Genomic DNA, 16,433 nt, shown 5'->3' on the forward strand with positions numbered 1-16,433 from the left:
ATTGACGTCAGTCCGGGTATCACATGAACGCGCGCCGACCAATCGGCGCGCCGCTGCCCGAGCGAGCTGGCTCTTCCACCGCGAGAAGAACAAGGAGGAGAACGAGCTGAACAGAAGAAGGAAGCCGAGAGCCCAGGGAGCGCGCACCGGCCCACCGAGGAGGCCGCTGGAGACCTCGCCGTCGCGTCTTTGTGCCTCGACCCGCGCGCGTCCTTCTCTCGTCTGTGGATTATTACGGTGGAGTTTGGCACCGGGGGCGCACGGACGGACGGACGGAGTGGATAAGGCCATGGCCCTAACAGATTGAATAGCTCTCCGCTGGTGGTGGAGGAGGAGGAGGAGGTGTTGGTAGTGGTCGAGGGGGAAGGAGAGACGAGACGCACCGTGGAGACGGTTCACGGGGCTTTGTGCCGTGCGGGAGGGAAAATGGTGGATTATTTGCGCTGTGCCATAAAACCCGTGGATATCCTCCTTCCATAAGCTCGGCGGCGCTTCTCGGCCTCGTCCACAGTCACCGAGGTCGTGTTGGTAGGTAGGTCGGACCCCCCCCCCCCTCCCTTTCTCTAATGTATGTAGGATTTTTTGTCATCCGGTGCGACGCCTACAACGTTCGGAGACAATAAAACTGTTGGATTACACCGAAGTATGGATTTCACCAGCGGCGGCGGCGGCGGCGGCGGAGGAAACAACGAGCTGCACAACAACCAGTTCTATCAGTGCGAGGAGAACAAGCCTCTGCTGGGGGAGATGTCGGAGGGCAACAACAACAACACCGGCGGCCCCGGGGCCAGGCTGGGCGCGGGGGGCCCGTGCAAGAGGTCCCTGCACCACTGCAGCAGCAGCGGCATGCGCTACAAGCTGCTGCACGAGGGCGACATCCAGGTGTGCGTGGTCAAGCACCCGCGCACCTTCCTCAGCAAGATCCTCACCTCCAAGTTCCTGCGGCGGTGGGAGCCGCACCACCTCACGCTCACCGACAGCAGCCTGACCTCGGCCACCGTGAGTACCCCCCCCCCCCCCCGGGCCTTCAGTGTGTGTGTGTGCGTGTGTGTGTGTGTGTGTGCGTGTCACATCGGGCAGCTTTGTTGTCTGTCTTCTCTTGTCTGGACTCGGCGGCCGACGCGCACTGAGATTACGCACAGACGTGTTTGTTGACGCACTTTACGAGAAGGCCGCGTGTCACAGCTTTCACGGCCCTTTCTGCTGATAACATCCGTAACACTCTCCCCCCCCCCCCCCCCCCCCCCACTCTTCTCCCCCCCTCCTCCTCCTCCTCCTCCTCATCTCCACCACTCCCTTGTGCTGCACACATCTTCACCTATCTGTGACCCGTGGACCTTCTGATGCTCTCAGAGGACGCACAAGGTCTCCTTGGAGAGGCCCCTGAAGTGTGTGTGTGTGTGTGTGTGTGTGTCATTATGATTTGCCTGAGCATCTTTTCACTTCAAACACAAGTTATGAACAAAGATCTGGCAGTGTGCAACTGTGAAATCACCCTTTAAAAACAAAACAAAAAAGCATTTTCTCAAATAGAATAAATGTTTTAAAGAGTCTTTGGCCTCTCGGTGACCATCCAGTCCAGATTTGACGAGTCTAGGTGTCGTGGTTTTAAGTTCCCCTTAACTTTCTGCCGAATCGGAGGCTAACTTCAGCGCCGTTGCTTCCTGTCTGTTAAAAAGGAAGGTTTGTGTGCAGAGCGGAAGGATAATGTCGATAGGATCAACGTTTCTGTTATCTATATTCTGGCCAGTTGAGCTTGGGTCGGTTGTTACTTCATTGGGACTATTTCCTCTGTTACTCACTCAGCGATCAGTCGGTGCCAACAGGCCTTCATGTCCTCATTAACCTTATGAATGGATATATCCTGGTCATAGAGGAGGCGTGGCTACGACTCATGCTTGGTAATCCAAACAGTGGCGAGTAGGATGTTGTCAGGAAATCTGGATTCTTCCTCTTTCCATCAAAGGAACTAGAATGGTTTGAGTCATATTCATCAGCTAGATTTCCGTTTATTAATATTAACAAAAACTCTTGCATTCATACAGAAGTCAGTCACGGAGTTCCACAAGGTTCTATGCTGGGCCCGATCACTTCTCTCTCTTTCTCTCTCTCTCTCTCTCTCTCTCTCTCTCTCTCTCTCTCTCTCTCTCTCTCTCTATATATACATATATATATATATATATATATAAGCTTCCCTGAGGTGAAATTAACAGAAAGCACCACTTAAATGTACGTACTGTACATAGTAAGGTCGAGACCTCACAATATTCCCTGAAGTGCCTTGAGATAATGTATGTTGTGACGCCACAAAATCCATATCGCTCAGGCTCCAACCCACGTACATGTAGCATCTTGAACGTTCCATATCATGCCCGGACATGGACGTGTCTAATCCGTAACCACAACAGGATACATGTCTGTAATTCAACAGGATAGCGCCTTCATTTCCCCCGTCTGTTGTCATCATCAACACCTCTGACATTTGGCAGAAAGCGAGGCCCATTTGTTTTATCAACAGCCTTGTTGGAGGCTCTTTTGGACGTCTGCCCGTCAGACCCGCTCCCGAGGAGTCGGGATGTGGTGAAGGATAAAAAACCACCTGAACTCACTTCACCTTCATGTTTACACGAGTTCCATTCCCCTTTTTTAAAAATCTCAGCGATGTCGTCTGACTCGACTGAACGTCCGCTGGCTTGTTGTTGTTGTGGTGAGAACGAATCAGCGACGCCGTGAAACACGATTGCGTAGTGAACATTTGATCATGAAGCAATAAATGGGTCATGGCGGGTTTCAGTAGAAACGTCCACTGGACACGCTGCATCATGGGAAGAACCAGATTCAAAACCTCGGTGTAACGTTAGCCGTTCATTGGTCCCACGTCGGGCTCAGGGTCGACCTGCTCGCTGGATGATTCGCTGCCTGCACTTCCTGTTTCTTAACGTGAACAGTTTTACCGCCGTCTTTTTGGCGTCACCGTCTCCTCCGGCACGACCCCGCCATCCTGATACAACCCCGATCAATACCACTAATACCTGCGCCGAGGAGCTTATGTTTTCACCCCTGTCCGTTTGTTGTCGGCAGGATTACGCAAAATCTTGACATAACATCTTTTCTCGTCGTGATCAATGACTCTATTGGTTTATAAGATGTCAGAAAATATGGATTTCCTAGTATTTTTCTAAAAGGCACCATGTTCCTCAAACTGCTTGTCGTGTCTGAGGCCTTAACGCAAAGTCTAAACTTTTGAGAACTCTTCTCAGCAGCAGCACAAATCCTGTAGGACATGTTGCACGAGCAACGACTAATCGTCCTGAACTGGGAGCTCACGGAGTCAGTATCAAAAAAATGGTCTCAGAATTACGATAATATTGTTTATGGCGATCATTTCTGGGACGATGTATCGCGGCAACAAAACTAAGTTGCCGTGACGAGGCCTCCCGGCCCTGTCGTTTGCAACCGGACCGCTTGAGCAAACTGGGGCAGGACTGGTGGCCCCGTGGTACCGTTCCTCGCCGTGTGGCCCCGTGGCCCCGTCGTACCGTTCCTCGCGGTGTGGCCCCGTCGTGCCGTTCCTCACTGTGTGGCCCCGTGGCCCCGTCGTACCGTTCCCGTGGCCCCGTCGTGCCGTTCCTCGCCGCGTGGCCCCGTCGTGCCGTTCCTCGCCGCGTGGCCCCGTCGTGCCGTTCCTCGCCGCGTGGCCCCGTCGTGCCGTTCCTCGCCGCGTGGCCCCGTCGTGCCGTTCCTCGCCGCGTGGCCCCGTCGTGCCGTTCCTCGCCGCGTGGCCCCGTCGTGCCGTTCCTCGCCGCGTGGCCCCGTCGTGCCGTTCCTCGCCGCGTGGCCCCGTCGTGCCGTTCCTCGCCGCGTGGCCCCGTCGTGCCGTTCCTCGCCGCGTGGCCCCGTCGTACCGTTCCTCGCCGCGTGGCCCCGTCGTACCGTTCCTCCCATCGTACCGTTCCTCGCCGTGTGGCCCCGTCGTGCCGTTCCTCGCCGTGTGGCCCCGTCGTACCGTTCCTCGCCGTGTGGCCCCGTCGTACCGTTCCTCCCATCGTACCGTTCCTCGCCGTGTGGCCCCGTCGTGCCGTTCCTCCCTGTGTGGCCCCGTCTGGTGCCGTGTTGCTCCCACAGTACATGTGGTTTTGAGCGGTTTGCTGCGAGCGGCACTCAGCAGCGCTGGTTCTTTATTGATTGCGGTCGTGGCTCCGCCTTTGAACTTTGGCCAGCGGCGCTCAGCGACAACCAGGAGACCGCCCGTCTCCGTGGGAGCAGGAATCGGGTGAAGCTCTTTTCGACAACAATTCCTGGTCTGTGGTCTTTTTTTTCTCCTTCTTTTCTTTTTGTTTTGCCGCTTCCCAGGGATCTCGTCTGTGGGATCTGAACAGGAAAAACAATTGTCTGCTTGTCGACACCAAGCGTTACGAGTCACCCACGTGAAAGCTGGACTGGACTGGATGTACCTGAACTCACCTCTGTGATCTATACAGTTGAATTAATAACAGCTGTACATTGTGTGGACCGGTGAGTTGCATTCAAGTGCACAGGTGTAAACATTAATTAACATGAACATGTTGCAGATCATCTTTACAATGGAGATAATAACCCACAGGATGAGGACGCTGCCTCAACAGTTTTCTAGGAGACTGAATATTAATTTTACATTTTTAAAAAACAACAACGTAAAAAAAGGAAGGTAGAGGAGAAGAAAGACTTTTATTCTTATGAGCAAAACCTATTTTATTTGTTTTAGTCCTTTTCCTTTTTTCTGCTTATTTTTATTTATATTCCTTCTTTCTTCAAATTCTTTAATTTTCTGCTTTTTTCCTGAGGATCAAATGTGTTTCATCAAACTCCAACGTGATGTTTAGTTTCGTCCTCACACCAAAGATCTTCAGTTCACTGTCACAGAGGAGCAAAGAAACCAGGACATATTCTTATGGAACTACGAGAACCGATTAACTGATTATTAAAATAGTTGGCGATTAATGAAGTCGATTACTGGTCGACGAACTGTCGCAGCTCCAGTTGTTTTTGCGTAATCCTGCCGACAAACACACAAAGTGGTGCCTTTGACTTGTGTACAAGGCCTGATTCATTACATGAGAAGTAACAGAAGCCTGTCAATTGTATCTGGTGCTCACAGACCAGGATTCCTCTTCTCGCTCCAGAGACAAACAGACTGACGTCGGGTGAAAAACATCACCACCCGTCCTCTGGTGAACCTTTGTTCTGCCGTGGATTTATGACAGGAACCGTTATGAATGTGGCCTCGACAAGAAGAAGACGAAGAAGAAGAAGACGACGAAGACGAAGAAGACGAAGAAGAAGAAGAAGAAGAAGACGACGAAGAAGACGAAGACGAAGAAGACGAAGAAGAAGACAAAGAAGAAGACGACGAAGAAGACGAAGAAGACGACGAAGACGACGAAGACGAAGAAGAAGAAGAAGACGACGAAGACGAAGAAGAAGACGAAGAAGAAGAAGACGACGAAGAAGAAGAAGAAGACGACGAAGACGAAGAAGAAGACGACGAAGACGAAGAAGAAGACGAAGAAGAAGAAGACGACGAAGACGAAGAAGAAGAAGACGAAGACGAAGAAGAAGACGAAGAAGAAGAAGACGACGAAGAAGAAGAAGACGAAGACGAAGAAGATGACGAAGAAGACGACGAAGAAGAAGACGAAGAAGAAGAAGAAGACGACGAAGACGAAGAAGACGAAGAAGAAGACGACGAAGACGAAGAAGAAGACGACGAAGAAGAAGAAGAAGACGACGAAGACGAAGAAGACGACGAAGCAGAAGAAGACGAAGAAGACGAAGAAGAAGAAGAAGAAGAAGACGACGAAGAAGAAGAAGACGACGAAGACGAAGAAGAAGAAGACGAAGAAGACGAAGACGACGAAGAAGAAGAAGACGACGAAGAAGAAGACGAAGAGGAAGACAAAGACGCTCGTGCTGATTCTTTTGTTTTGAGGTTGCTGGGTTTTTCTTCTTTCTATTCAGAAATACTGTGTGTGTGTGTGTGTGTGTGTGTGTGTGTGTGTGTGTGTGTGTGTGTGTGTGTGTGTGTGTGTGTGTGTGTGTGTGTGTGTGTGTGTGTGTGTGTGTGTGTGTGTGTGTGTGTGTGTGTGTGTGTGTGTGTGTGTGTGTGTGTGTGTCATATTCTTCGCTCTGTGAAAGAGGCTGATATTTGAGGAAGAGCTGTTTTCCTTTCAACTCCGGGGCGAAGCATGAATGTGCATTTCCTGAGTGGCGTCGTCGTCATCGTCGTCGCCGCTGGCGACACAGAGCGTCTGTGTGGGCAGGAGAACAATGGCGACTCGTCCGTCTTCTTCCAGCGCAGGCGGAGGAGAGCGTCCGGCGCTCGGCACATCGCTGAGTGCATCAGATCCACCAGCAGGAGGCCGAGTCCCCGTGAACCCACAGAAATGGGCTCATTCGCTCGGCTGCAGAAAAACAACCTCATGTTTGTGTCGGCGTTAAAGTTCATTTTGATCTTCGCGCATTTTTTTAGGAGGAATTCATGTGAGTTCTGCTTCAAGCTCAACGGACGAGTGCGTTTTTCTTCATGCGCGCGTGCGGAGGCTTTAATGTTCATATTCATATCTCACGCTGCAGTTCGTCGATCCACGACGACATGAATCACAGACTCTTCTGATCATCGATCAACCGGTTCAAGTCGTTTTTATGGGAAAAAAGTTCTGAATCCTCTGATTTCAGATTCTTCCATGTGAAGATGTTCTGGTTTCTTTGCTCCTCTGTGACAGAGAACTGAAGATCTTTGGTGTGTGAACAAAACAAAACATCATGTCGAGGTTTTGGGAAACACGATCGACATTTTTATGAACCAAGCAACTGATGGATTAATGGAGAAGATAATGAGTTAGTTGCAGCTCTAGACATACTTATGTTTACCGATATGAAATCTGTTATTGTACAGAATAAACAATGCAGACTGTTTTTCTTACAAAAAATAATACACAATGCAGGAACCAGTTCACTTGGGCTCAGCGTCCTCGAGCCGTGTCGTCAGTGGGTCTGGTCTCTTCGGGGGTTTAATTGGCTAGAAGAATATTCGACTGTGTGAAAGTTGTATTTGGTCATAAAATGATCTGAAGCACACTAAGCCGTCGGTTTTCTGACATTTAAAATTTTGCCTTTTAAGTTTGTACATGGTCACTGTTGCCGGGCAACGCAAACGCAGCGATGCAAATAATGCAAAGACGCAAAATTGGATAAAGGGTTTATAATATATATACATTTTTTAAAGTCTATATTTTGATGCACAGGTGCAAAATGTCAAACTTTTCTGTTTCCACACACGTATGACATCAGACTCACAAGCTCCTGTGTGTGTGTGTGTGTGTGTGTGTGTGTGTGTGTGTGTGTGTGTGTGTGTGTGTGTGTGTGTGTGTGTGTGTGTGTGTGTGTGTGTGTGTGTGTGTGTGTGTGTGTGTGTGTGTGTGTGTGTGTGTGTGTGTGTGTGTGTGTGTGTGTGTGTGTGTGTGTGAGAGAGAGAGAGAGAGAAGTACAGTATAGGTTCAGATCAGCTGCTCAGTGGTTTTGTGTTAATGCAAAATAAAGGGGAAGAGAAACAGAATGATTACAAACCTGTGAGCACTCACTCACTCACTCACTCACTCACTCACTCACTCACTCACTCACTCACTCACTCACTCTCACACACACACACACACACAGAGAAAAATAAATATATGGCGTCGTCCAATTCATATCTCTTTGCACATAAGTGAGGCTTTTCTTTTTTCCGGTTGTGAGTGTTGACAGTTAGTTGGATCAGGTTTCGGTGTCAGACAGAGAAAGAGAAGTGACGCGTGGAGCCGTCACTCGTCCGAGGCCTCGTCAGAACATGAAGAGAAGTGAAACTGTCCGACTCTCCGTGAGCACAGAGAATGACGAGTCGCAACCTTCTGTCTGATCACATTGAGCAACAAGGGAGTTTATCCTTGCTCACTTTCTGTCACTGAATAAAATCTGGGGGGGGGGGGGGGGAGAGAGGCAGGGGGAGAGAGAGAGAGAGAGAGAGGGAGAGAGAGAGAGGGAGGGGGGGGAGAGAGGGAGGGGGAGAGAGAGAGAGAGAGAGGGGGGAGAGAGAGAGGGAGAGAGAGGGAGAGAGAGAGAGGGAGGGGGGGGAGAGAGAGAGAGAGGGAGGGGGAGAGAGAGAGAGAGAGAGAGGGAGGGGGAGAGAGAGAGGGGGAGGGAGGGGGAGAGAGAGAGGGGGAGGGAGGGGGAGAGAGAGAGAGAGAGAGAGAGGGAGGGGGAGAGAGAGAGGGGAGGGGGGGGAGAGGGAGAGGGAGAGAGAGAGAGAGAGGAGGGGGGGAGAGAGAGAGAGAGGGAGGGGGAGAGAGAGAGAGAGAGAGAGAGAGAGAGAGAGGAGGGGGGGGAGAGAGAGAGGGAGAGAGAGAGAGAGAGAGGAGGGGGGGGAGAGGGAGAGAGAGAGAGGGAGAGAGAGAGAGAGAGACAGAGAGAGAGAGAGAGAGAGGAGGGGGGGGAGAGGGAGAGGGAGAGAGAGAGAGAGAGAGGGGGGAGAGAGAGAGAGGTTCATTAATGCAGTTTTTTAATTAATGCAGTTTTTCATATCTGATGACCGACAGGAAGTAGATTGTCTCCTCTGCGTGTCGGTCGCTCAGTTACAGGAAATCCACGTATTGAAAACTCTCCCTCGCCTTCGAGCTGGACTTGAGAAGTTTCTCAGAAGAGGCCGTTGTTCTCGTCATGTGGCGTGTTTTACAAACGGCCTTTACCCACATTCCTCAGCTGGTTCCTCCGGCGGTCTGGAGGCGAAGCGTCTTCACGACCGACAGCTTGTTTCATGGAGTCCAGAGGTTCAGAGAGCGTCGTGTGGAACCACGGAGCAGCAGCGTCTCTTCTGTTTTGGTTCCTTAGCGTTCGGAGAAGTCGAGTGTTCCCATGGCGACGCCACTCGTCAGTCCAGCGGCTTCACGGCCAGATTCACGTTTTTGTAAATGTCCTCGTGTTTGCTCTCGGAGCAGACGGAGCCACATGGCGTCACCTCACCCTCCACATCCGGGTCACTGCTCAATGTCCTTCCTTTGTTCGGAGCGTCGGCCGTGTGATTATTGGTAAATGTGATATGATGACGGGGAACAGGAAGAGGTGTTTGGCCTCTCAGCCGCTCGCGGTCCGTCTCCAGCAGCCAACTCATGATTTATTTCATGTGAAACGAACTTCATGCAGTTGCCACAGTGTTTCTGTCGTCGGTTATTATTTTAATTACACGCTCATGCCGTGTTCTTTTAGCTTTTTCGCAGCCAGAGTTGTTTGTTTTTTTAAAGGGAACGACTCATATGATAATAATATAATGTTTTTTTCATTTCTTGTCATACTGTAAAAGGTGTCCAAAAAAGATGGGCAAAAACGTAAACCCGAGGATGAGAGGAGAACGGGACGAGACGAGGAAAGAGAAAATGAAGGAGCGGAGGAGGGATAATAAAAGAGGATGTGGAAACGAGGATGAGTTGAGGTGCGGTCAAAGAAGGAGTGGGAGCATGATGGTCAGAATATGGGTGGAGACGAGAGGCAAATGGACGGAAGGTGGGAGGACGGGACGGGAAGGAAATGAGTGCAGGAATGATGGATGATGAAGAGAGAGGAGGGAGAGAAGATGGAAGGATCAGGGAAGAATGGGAAAAACGTGAGTAAAAGAAAAAGAGGAGATAAGAGGGAAGGAAAGGACGGAGCACAAATTAAAGAAATGAGGAGAAAAGAAATGGAAGAGGGGGAAAAGAAAGTGTGTAGAAAACCTTTCAAATGAGCATTTACAAGTCATAACTAAAACTCTGGGTATTAAATATGAAACGTTATTCCACGGTGTGTTCGAGGGCTGACTGACACGTTTGTGGTTTAAAGTAGACGCACGCGAGTCACAGTTCAACTCTCCGAGTGATTATGCAAAAGATTTGAAGTTAATGACTTCTGTGGCGTTCAGAGGACGAGTGGCGTCCGCGGCAGCCAATCTCTCTGGATCCGCCTCGAAAGTGGCGAGATTGCCCATTGACATGTGACCATTGACTCATCAGACCGTCAGAGATAAGCATCTCTGATCGGGAGCCCTGGAGCCAAACGCCTGAAAGGTTTCTGCAACTCCATCGGTCAGATCTTTCACCCGTCTTCTCTTCCTTCGTCCTCCACTCTCTCTCTCTCTCTCTCTCTCTCTCTCTCTCTCTCTCCCTTCCCTGCGGCGTACAGTGAACATACAGTAACATATCAGGGAGCTGATAGTGTTGTTGATGTGTGACTCAGCGTTTACGCCAGCCGACACTTTCCAAAGTCACAGCGCACCTGGAAGTTAAAGGAGAAGCTTTTTTTTCTTTAACCTCCGACATGCAGGTTCTGTTTTCACTTCCTGTCCCGATGGTTTGTTTGTTGTTTTTTTCCAGTGAACTTGGTGAGACGCTGGGACACGATGGGCCAAGAGAGAATTCATAGAATTCTGGCGTGGTTCAAAGGACAAAGCGGCGGATCCAGGAATACCTTGTTTTTTTTTATGTTTCCAGGAGATGGATGTTGATGAGATGAATCAGGAACTTTTAGTGGACTGATTCTGTGGGGGTGTGATTTTGGTGCAGCTTGACTGAATTTAAAGAAACTTGTCTGAGCTCTACTGAGTGATGTTCTACTTCTTTATTATTCTTCTGTTGAGACTTGCACACCTCCCTGTCTGTGTTATGATGATATAAGATATGATATATCTCTTTTTCCCAACATGGAGAAATGGTGCATTTATTGTGGTCTTATTTTCTGGGGTGGATGTGTTACAGTGCCATGTACATATGAATTAGGTGATGTAGAGGCCTTCATCATCGACATATTGGTGCAAAATAACCACAACCAGCACCAAACGGAACACAAATCGAATTTTCACTTCGCGTGACTCCCACAAGTTCAACCAAGTTCAAGTTTTTGTTGGGACTAGGGAACTGAGCAGGCGGCTGGGGAAGGAAGCTAACGCTAACGCTCATATGGTAAAGCGGAGCCGACAGCCGGAACCAGAACTCACGGTTTCACCGACTTTCCTGGAGCCCTTTCACTTTTTGTTTTGTTGTGTCTCTTTAAATCACAGGAAAACATATTTGTGAAATGGCACCGTTGGAAAAATGTGTTTTGGTCTGAAAAGCTTTAAGTTCACTTGATATTTAACTTACAACTGAATACAATAACAGAGAAATGGAGCAAATCCTCACTTGCGACGCGCTGGTGTAGTAGTTTTTCTCTGCTGCCCGTCTGCTTCTCCCTGGAAACCAACCATGAGAAAAAAAACATAATACATAACATACTGTACATCTTCATCCGCTTGTTTCTATGGCAACACGGCAGCAAGGAGAGGAGACGAGAGGAGCCGTAGCCTCCTCCGACCCTCCTCCACGATGAAAAGCAGAACAGAAGGAGACAAGATGAGAAGGAAAGAAAAGAAAAGGGGGAAAACAGAGCTGAGTAGAAAGAAAGAAGAGAAGATGGAGAGAGAGATTGTACGATCGCTGTACGCTCTCGTGCAGGATGGACGTTTTCTATGGTAACCCCCCCTCGGCTGGTTATCAGAAAATTGAAGTTCCTTCTGTTTGTCTCCGCCCGTTCAGACAAAAACAGAACGCCACGTTTCTCCCTCCTCGGCGCACAATTATCATACGCCGCTCTTTTGTGTCAGTTATTGTGGAGTGTTTGTGTCCATCTCCAGCCAAAACACGATAAAATGAAAAAGAAACACCACTCGGTAGCGGACACACACACACAGACGTGAGGTTGACGTTTACTCTTCCAAGGAAATGAGACATCTCGCCCCCAGAACCAATATTTGCCGTGGACGTCGTCCATAATGAAAATCCTGTATGTGTGCAGCAGTGTCACAACAGGGATTGTGTGTGTGTGTGTGTGTGTGTGTGTGTGTGTGTGTGTGTGTGTGCTGGCAGAGGGAGTTGGACAGAAGAGCTATAGCTCGCTTTTACAGCGGTGGAGGGGGCAGCGTAAATAAAGGAGTAGCGTGTTTGTTCTCCAGTTGGGGGGGGGGGCTGTTTGCTCAATAGAGAGAGAGATGGATGCAAATAAAGAGAACCACCCGTCTGAAGCGAGACGCCAGGACAAGACCGGGGCCCGCCGCTTCTTCCATGTTACACTACTTAGATGTGTTTGTGTTGAGAGGAGCTGTGTGTGTGTGTGTGTGTGTGTGTGTGTGTGTGTGTGTGTGTGTGTGTGTGTGTGTGTGTGTGTGTGTGTGTGTGTGTGTGTGTGTGTGTGTGTGTGTGTGTGTGTGTGTGTGTGTGTGTGTGTGTGTGTGTGTGTGTGTGTGTGTGTGTGTGTGTCAGGAGCAGCGAGGCAGTGGAGTGATACCAGAACAGTTTGCAGGCGTAGGCCTATATTAATTTGTTCCCCCCCCAACTTATTGGATCATTCATATTATTAATGGTAGGAGTAATTTAGATTTGTCTGTATGCTGTATATTTACCAATATCCTCATCATCAGTACTCTTTAACTTCATTATAAAATATTCTTTTCATCCATCTGAAGATTTTCCCGTCTGAAGAGTTCAATAGGAGGAATATGAACGGCTCAGTATTCAGAATATGTCCATGGCCTTTGAAATCATCCGTTCTTGTCAAGAACATGTGACATACACACACTGCTTGATTAAGCGTCTACTACCAGTATCCTCACTGTCCTTGTACATTCATAAATATCCATATTTTAAGTCATGTAAGGAAGGAAGACGCTGTTTGTAGTGTTGTTGTTTGTACGTCTTCAAGCTTTCAGCAAATGTGTTTTCATCGTAAGTGGTTAGAGCCACGGTCGTCCAGCTGAAGCGGATGTGGTTCTTCAACAATCTGTGTTGGATGAAGAAATCAAAGTTGGTGTTTTTAATAATAAACTCCTTAGCAACACAAAAGCCGGGACAGGGACTATCCTCAGGAGACCCTAACACGAACTCTGACACTGTGGAATTGTACAGATGGAGATAGTGGAACAGATTTCCCGACTTTCTCTCTGATGAAGTTCCCATGAGGTTGTGGAAGACAGAGGGACCAAAGAGGGAAGACGCAAGAAAAACTAAGACTCAAATTCTCTGTGCTGCGTGAAGTGGGTGTGATTGACAGATTGGGTTTCAGAAGCCGTTAGCAGATTCCTACAAGGGCTCGACTTCAAGGAGACGAATTAGCACCACTGTCGCTTTATTTATAGACTTCGTGTTCTGCGTTCCATTATGCCTTAGGTCCACGAAGTCGGGGTTGTCGTTCCATTATAATCTCGAAACTCGGAAGTACCGACCTCCGAGCCAGAAGTTGACCACCCGACTCCCGAGCTGCAAGTCTGCACTTTAGCTTCCTTCCGTAGTCGACAGTATGTTCCCCCGTGAGCGCCAGGTGGATCTCTCTGTCGGTTAATGTTTCATACGTAATCTGACCACAGAGAGACGCAAAGGCCTGAAACTGGCCTTCAGCGGGCAGAACGTCATACGACGCCATTGTGTCATAACATGCTAAGTAGCATATAACGTCACCTAGCAAAGTGTTTTATCACGAGCAGGATTTCGCCACTTTACGTCGAAAGTCTCGGTGAACAGTGGATTTACAACAGTTTTACAACCGCGGACGTGTTGTTTCCCCCCCGATTCCATTGTCAATGCTAAGTGAAGCTAACCGTTTCTCATCTAACAGAGAAACAGGCTAATTTGTTTCCACTTATTTTGTTTTCAACAAGAAACGTATATATTTTTCCAATTCATCTCAGACAATATTCACCTTTATTAAAATGTAAACATGTATAATAATGTATTGAAGAGTAAGAACAGACACTTTGCTGCTGTTGTCCACTTTTAAAAGCTAAATCAAGCTAAAGCTGAAGACGGAGCACCGCCGGCGCTGGTTCCTGTATCGTCTTTGAACCATGAATCAACCTTTCTGTTTTCACAAACATCTCAGTCCTAAATGTTCTCTCTCTGATTTCCCTGTTTTTCCATGATTATGGTCATCGCCTTGTTTTGACTTCTCCTATTTTCTCGGCTGTTTTCTGAAACGGTCTCTCGGCCTCGCACACTGAAAAGTGAAGGCCACAGTTTGTCCACCGGTGACATGGAAAGCAAAGGATTTTCTCAGGAGTTGTTCTTTTAATTTTTACGAAGAATTGTGACCTCATGTCTGTGGTCTGTCAGAATCTCCATCCGGCAACAGCCACTGGCGAATTGCGTGTGCGCGACGCGTCGGTGCGAGTCTCTAATCGACGAGGTCTTGACACCAAGTCATGCAGTGACGCGGACGTCTGGGAAAAGCTGATTCATTTTTACTGCAGTTTTTTTCTGCATCACCGACCAACCAATGCGTCTTATTATAGACACACTGTGGCATTAAAACATTTCTCTTCGAACTCCTCCGGGCGTGAGAAGAAGATATATACAAGCTCGGTTTCCTTGTGGCTTTTGCGCTCGCCCCCCCCCCCCCCCCCTGTTTCTCTCTAAAGACTCTCTTCTGTTCCTGGCTCCGGAAACTTGTGGTCATTTGTCAGCGTTTCTGTAATCGCTCTGAGACGAGCAAACAGGTTGTGGCCTGGTACTGTGTGTGTACATGTACATGGACGATGTCTCTCTGGGTGATGTTTTGTGTAATTGTGTGATTAATGGCCTTTGCCAAATTGATTTTCCACCTTGTTTCAGCATTCAGCTGCTGTTCACTTGGAACAATATCAAATGTGGCCACAGCTGATAAAGATAACTTGCTCTGTGTACGATCGGCTGCATGTGGACGTGTTGTCCGACCTGGTGTTTACCCAGGGCAGGCGAGGCCCCAGGTGATGTTTCTTTTTGCTCTTTCCAGCTGACTGCCAGTAAAAAGAAATAAATGGCTTTTTTAATCCCGGCGGCGGCTCTGTTTAAACACACAGTATGTTCTCCGACCGTGGGACACCAGCAGACTAATGTCCTCTCTCTCTCTCTCTCTCTCAGCCCACCGGTTACATGGAGACGCCGCTGTCGTACAGCGCCATCGAGGACCTGCAGCTCCTCTCCTGGGACAACGCTCCCAAGTACTGCGTCCAGCTGAGCTTCCCCGGCGGCACCGTCCTGCTGCAGGTAACAACCACGCGGCGTCTTCGCATCATTTAAATGTTTGTTTCTACATGAGAATCCTGGATCCTTGAATTGAAAAGGAAACTGTAAACCAACTTGACGTTTGTGGCGGTGAGTACTGCAGCTTTAACGACGGTTTCCACCGAGTGACGGCGAGTGATGATGAAACAATTGTGAGGCTTGTCAGAGCAGAAGGTGAAGAAATCACCGTATCACACTTTTATAAACAGATGTAGTGTCTGAGGAGAAACTAGAACACTGACCAGGTAACTGACTAGAACACTGACTAGAACACTGACTAGGTAACTGACCAGAACACTGACTAGAACACTGACCAGAACACTGACTAGAACACTGACTAGAACACCGACTAGAACACTGACCAGAACACTGACCATAACATTGACTAGAACACTGACTAGAACACTGACCAGAACATTGACTAGAACACTGACCAGAACACTGACCAGAACACTGACCAGAACATTGACTAGAACACTGACTAGAACACTGACCAGAACACTGACCAGAACACTGACTAGAACACTGACCAGAACACTGACTAGAACACTGACCAGAACACTGACCAGAACACTGACCAGAACACTGACTAGAACACTGACTAGAACACTGACCAGAACACTGACCAGAACACTGACCAGAACACTGACTAGAACACTGACCAGGTAACTGACTAGAACACTGACTAGATAACTCATCAGACCACTGACTAGAACATTGAATAGAACACTGACCAGGTAACTTACTAGAACACTGACTAGAACACTGACTAGAACATTGATCAGAACACTGACTAGAACACTGACCAGAACACTGACCAGAACACTGACCAGAACATTGACTAGAACACTGACCAGAACACTGACTAGAACACTGACCAGGTAACTTACTAGAACACTGACTAGAACACTGACTAGAACATTGACTAGAACACTGACTAGAACATTGATCAGAACACTGACTAGAACACTGACCAGAACACTGACCAGAACACTGACCAGAACATTGACTAGAACACTGACCAGAACACTGACTAGAACACTGACCAGGTAACTTACTAGAACACTGACTAGAACACTGACTAGAACATTGACTAGAACACTGACTAGAACACTGACTAGAACACTGACTAGAACATTGACTAGAACACTGACTAGAACACTGACTAGAACACTGACCAGAACACTGACCAGGTAACTGACTAGAACACTGACTAGACAACTGACCAGACAACTGACTATAACACTGACTAGAACACTGACCAGACAACTGACTAGAACACTGACCAGACAACTGACAAGAACACTGACTAGAACACTGATCAGA

The 16,433-nt window shown here is 48.5% G+C and overlaps 1 protein-coding gene and 1 long non-coding RNA gene across 2 annotated transcripts in view; both read left to right on the forward strand.

Moving 5' to 3' along the window:
- Nucleotides 1-33: 33 nt before the first annotated feature.
- Nucleotides 34-16,433, forward strand: part of LOC118315332 (c-Maf inducing protein) — a 34,187-nt gene continuing 17,787 nt past the window's right edge. The window contains exons 1-2 of the mRNA XM_035642551.2: nucleotides 34-999; nucleotides 14,964-15,089. Of these exons, the coding sequence (XP_035498444.2) occupies nucleotides 646-999; nucleotides 14,964-15,089 (480 nt within the window). The 5' untranslated portion in view covers nucleotides 34-645. The remainder of the gene's footprint in view (nucleotides 1,000-14,963; nucleotides 15,090-16,433) is intronic.
- Nucleotides 8,975-10,637, forward strand: LOC118315338. The gene is made up of 2 exons (XR_007030940.1): nucleotides 8,975-9,098; nucleotides 9,371-10,637. It is a non-coding gene; the product is annotated as an uncharacterized LOC118315338 (long non-coding RNA).

This window comes from Scophthalmus maximus, chromosome 7 (genome assembly GCF_022379125.1).
Source record: "Scophthalmus maximus strain ysfricsl-2021 chromosome 7, ASM2237912v1, whole genome shotgun sequence".
Taxonomy (NCBI): Eukaryota; Metazoa; Chordata; class Actinopteri; order Pleuronectiformes; family Scophthalmidae; genus Scophthalmus; species Scophthalmus maximus.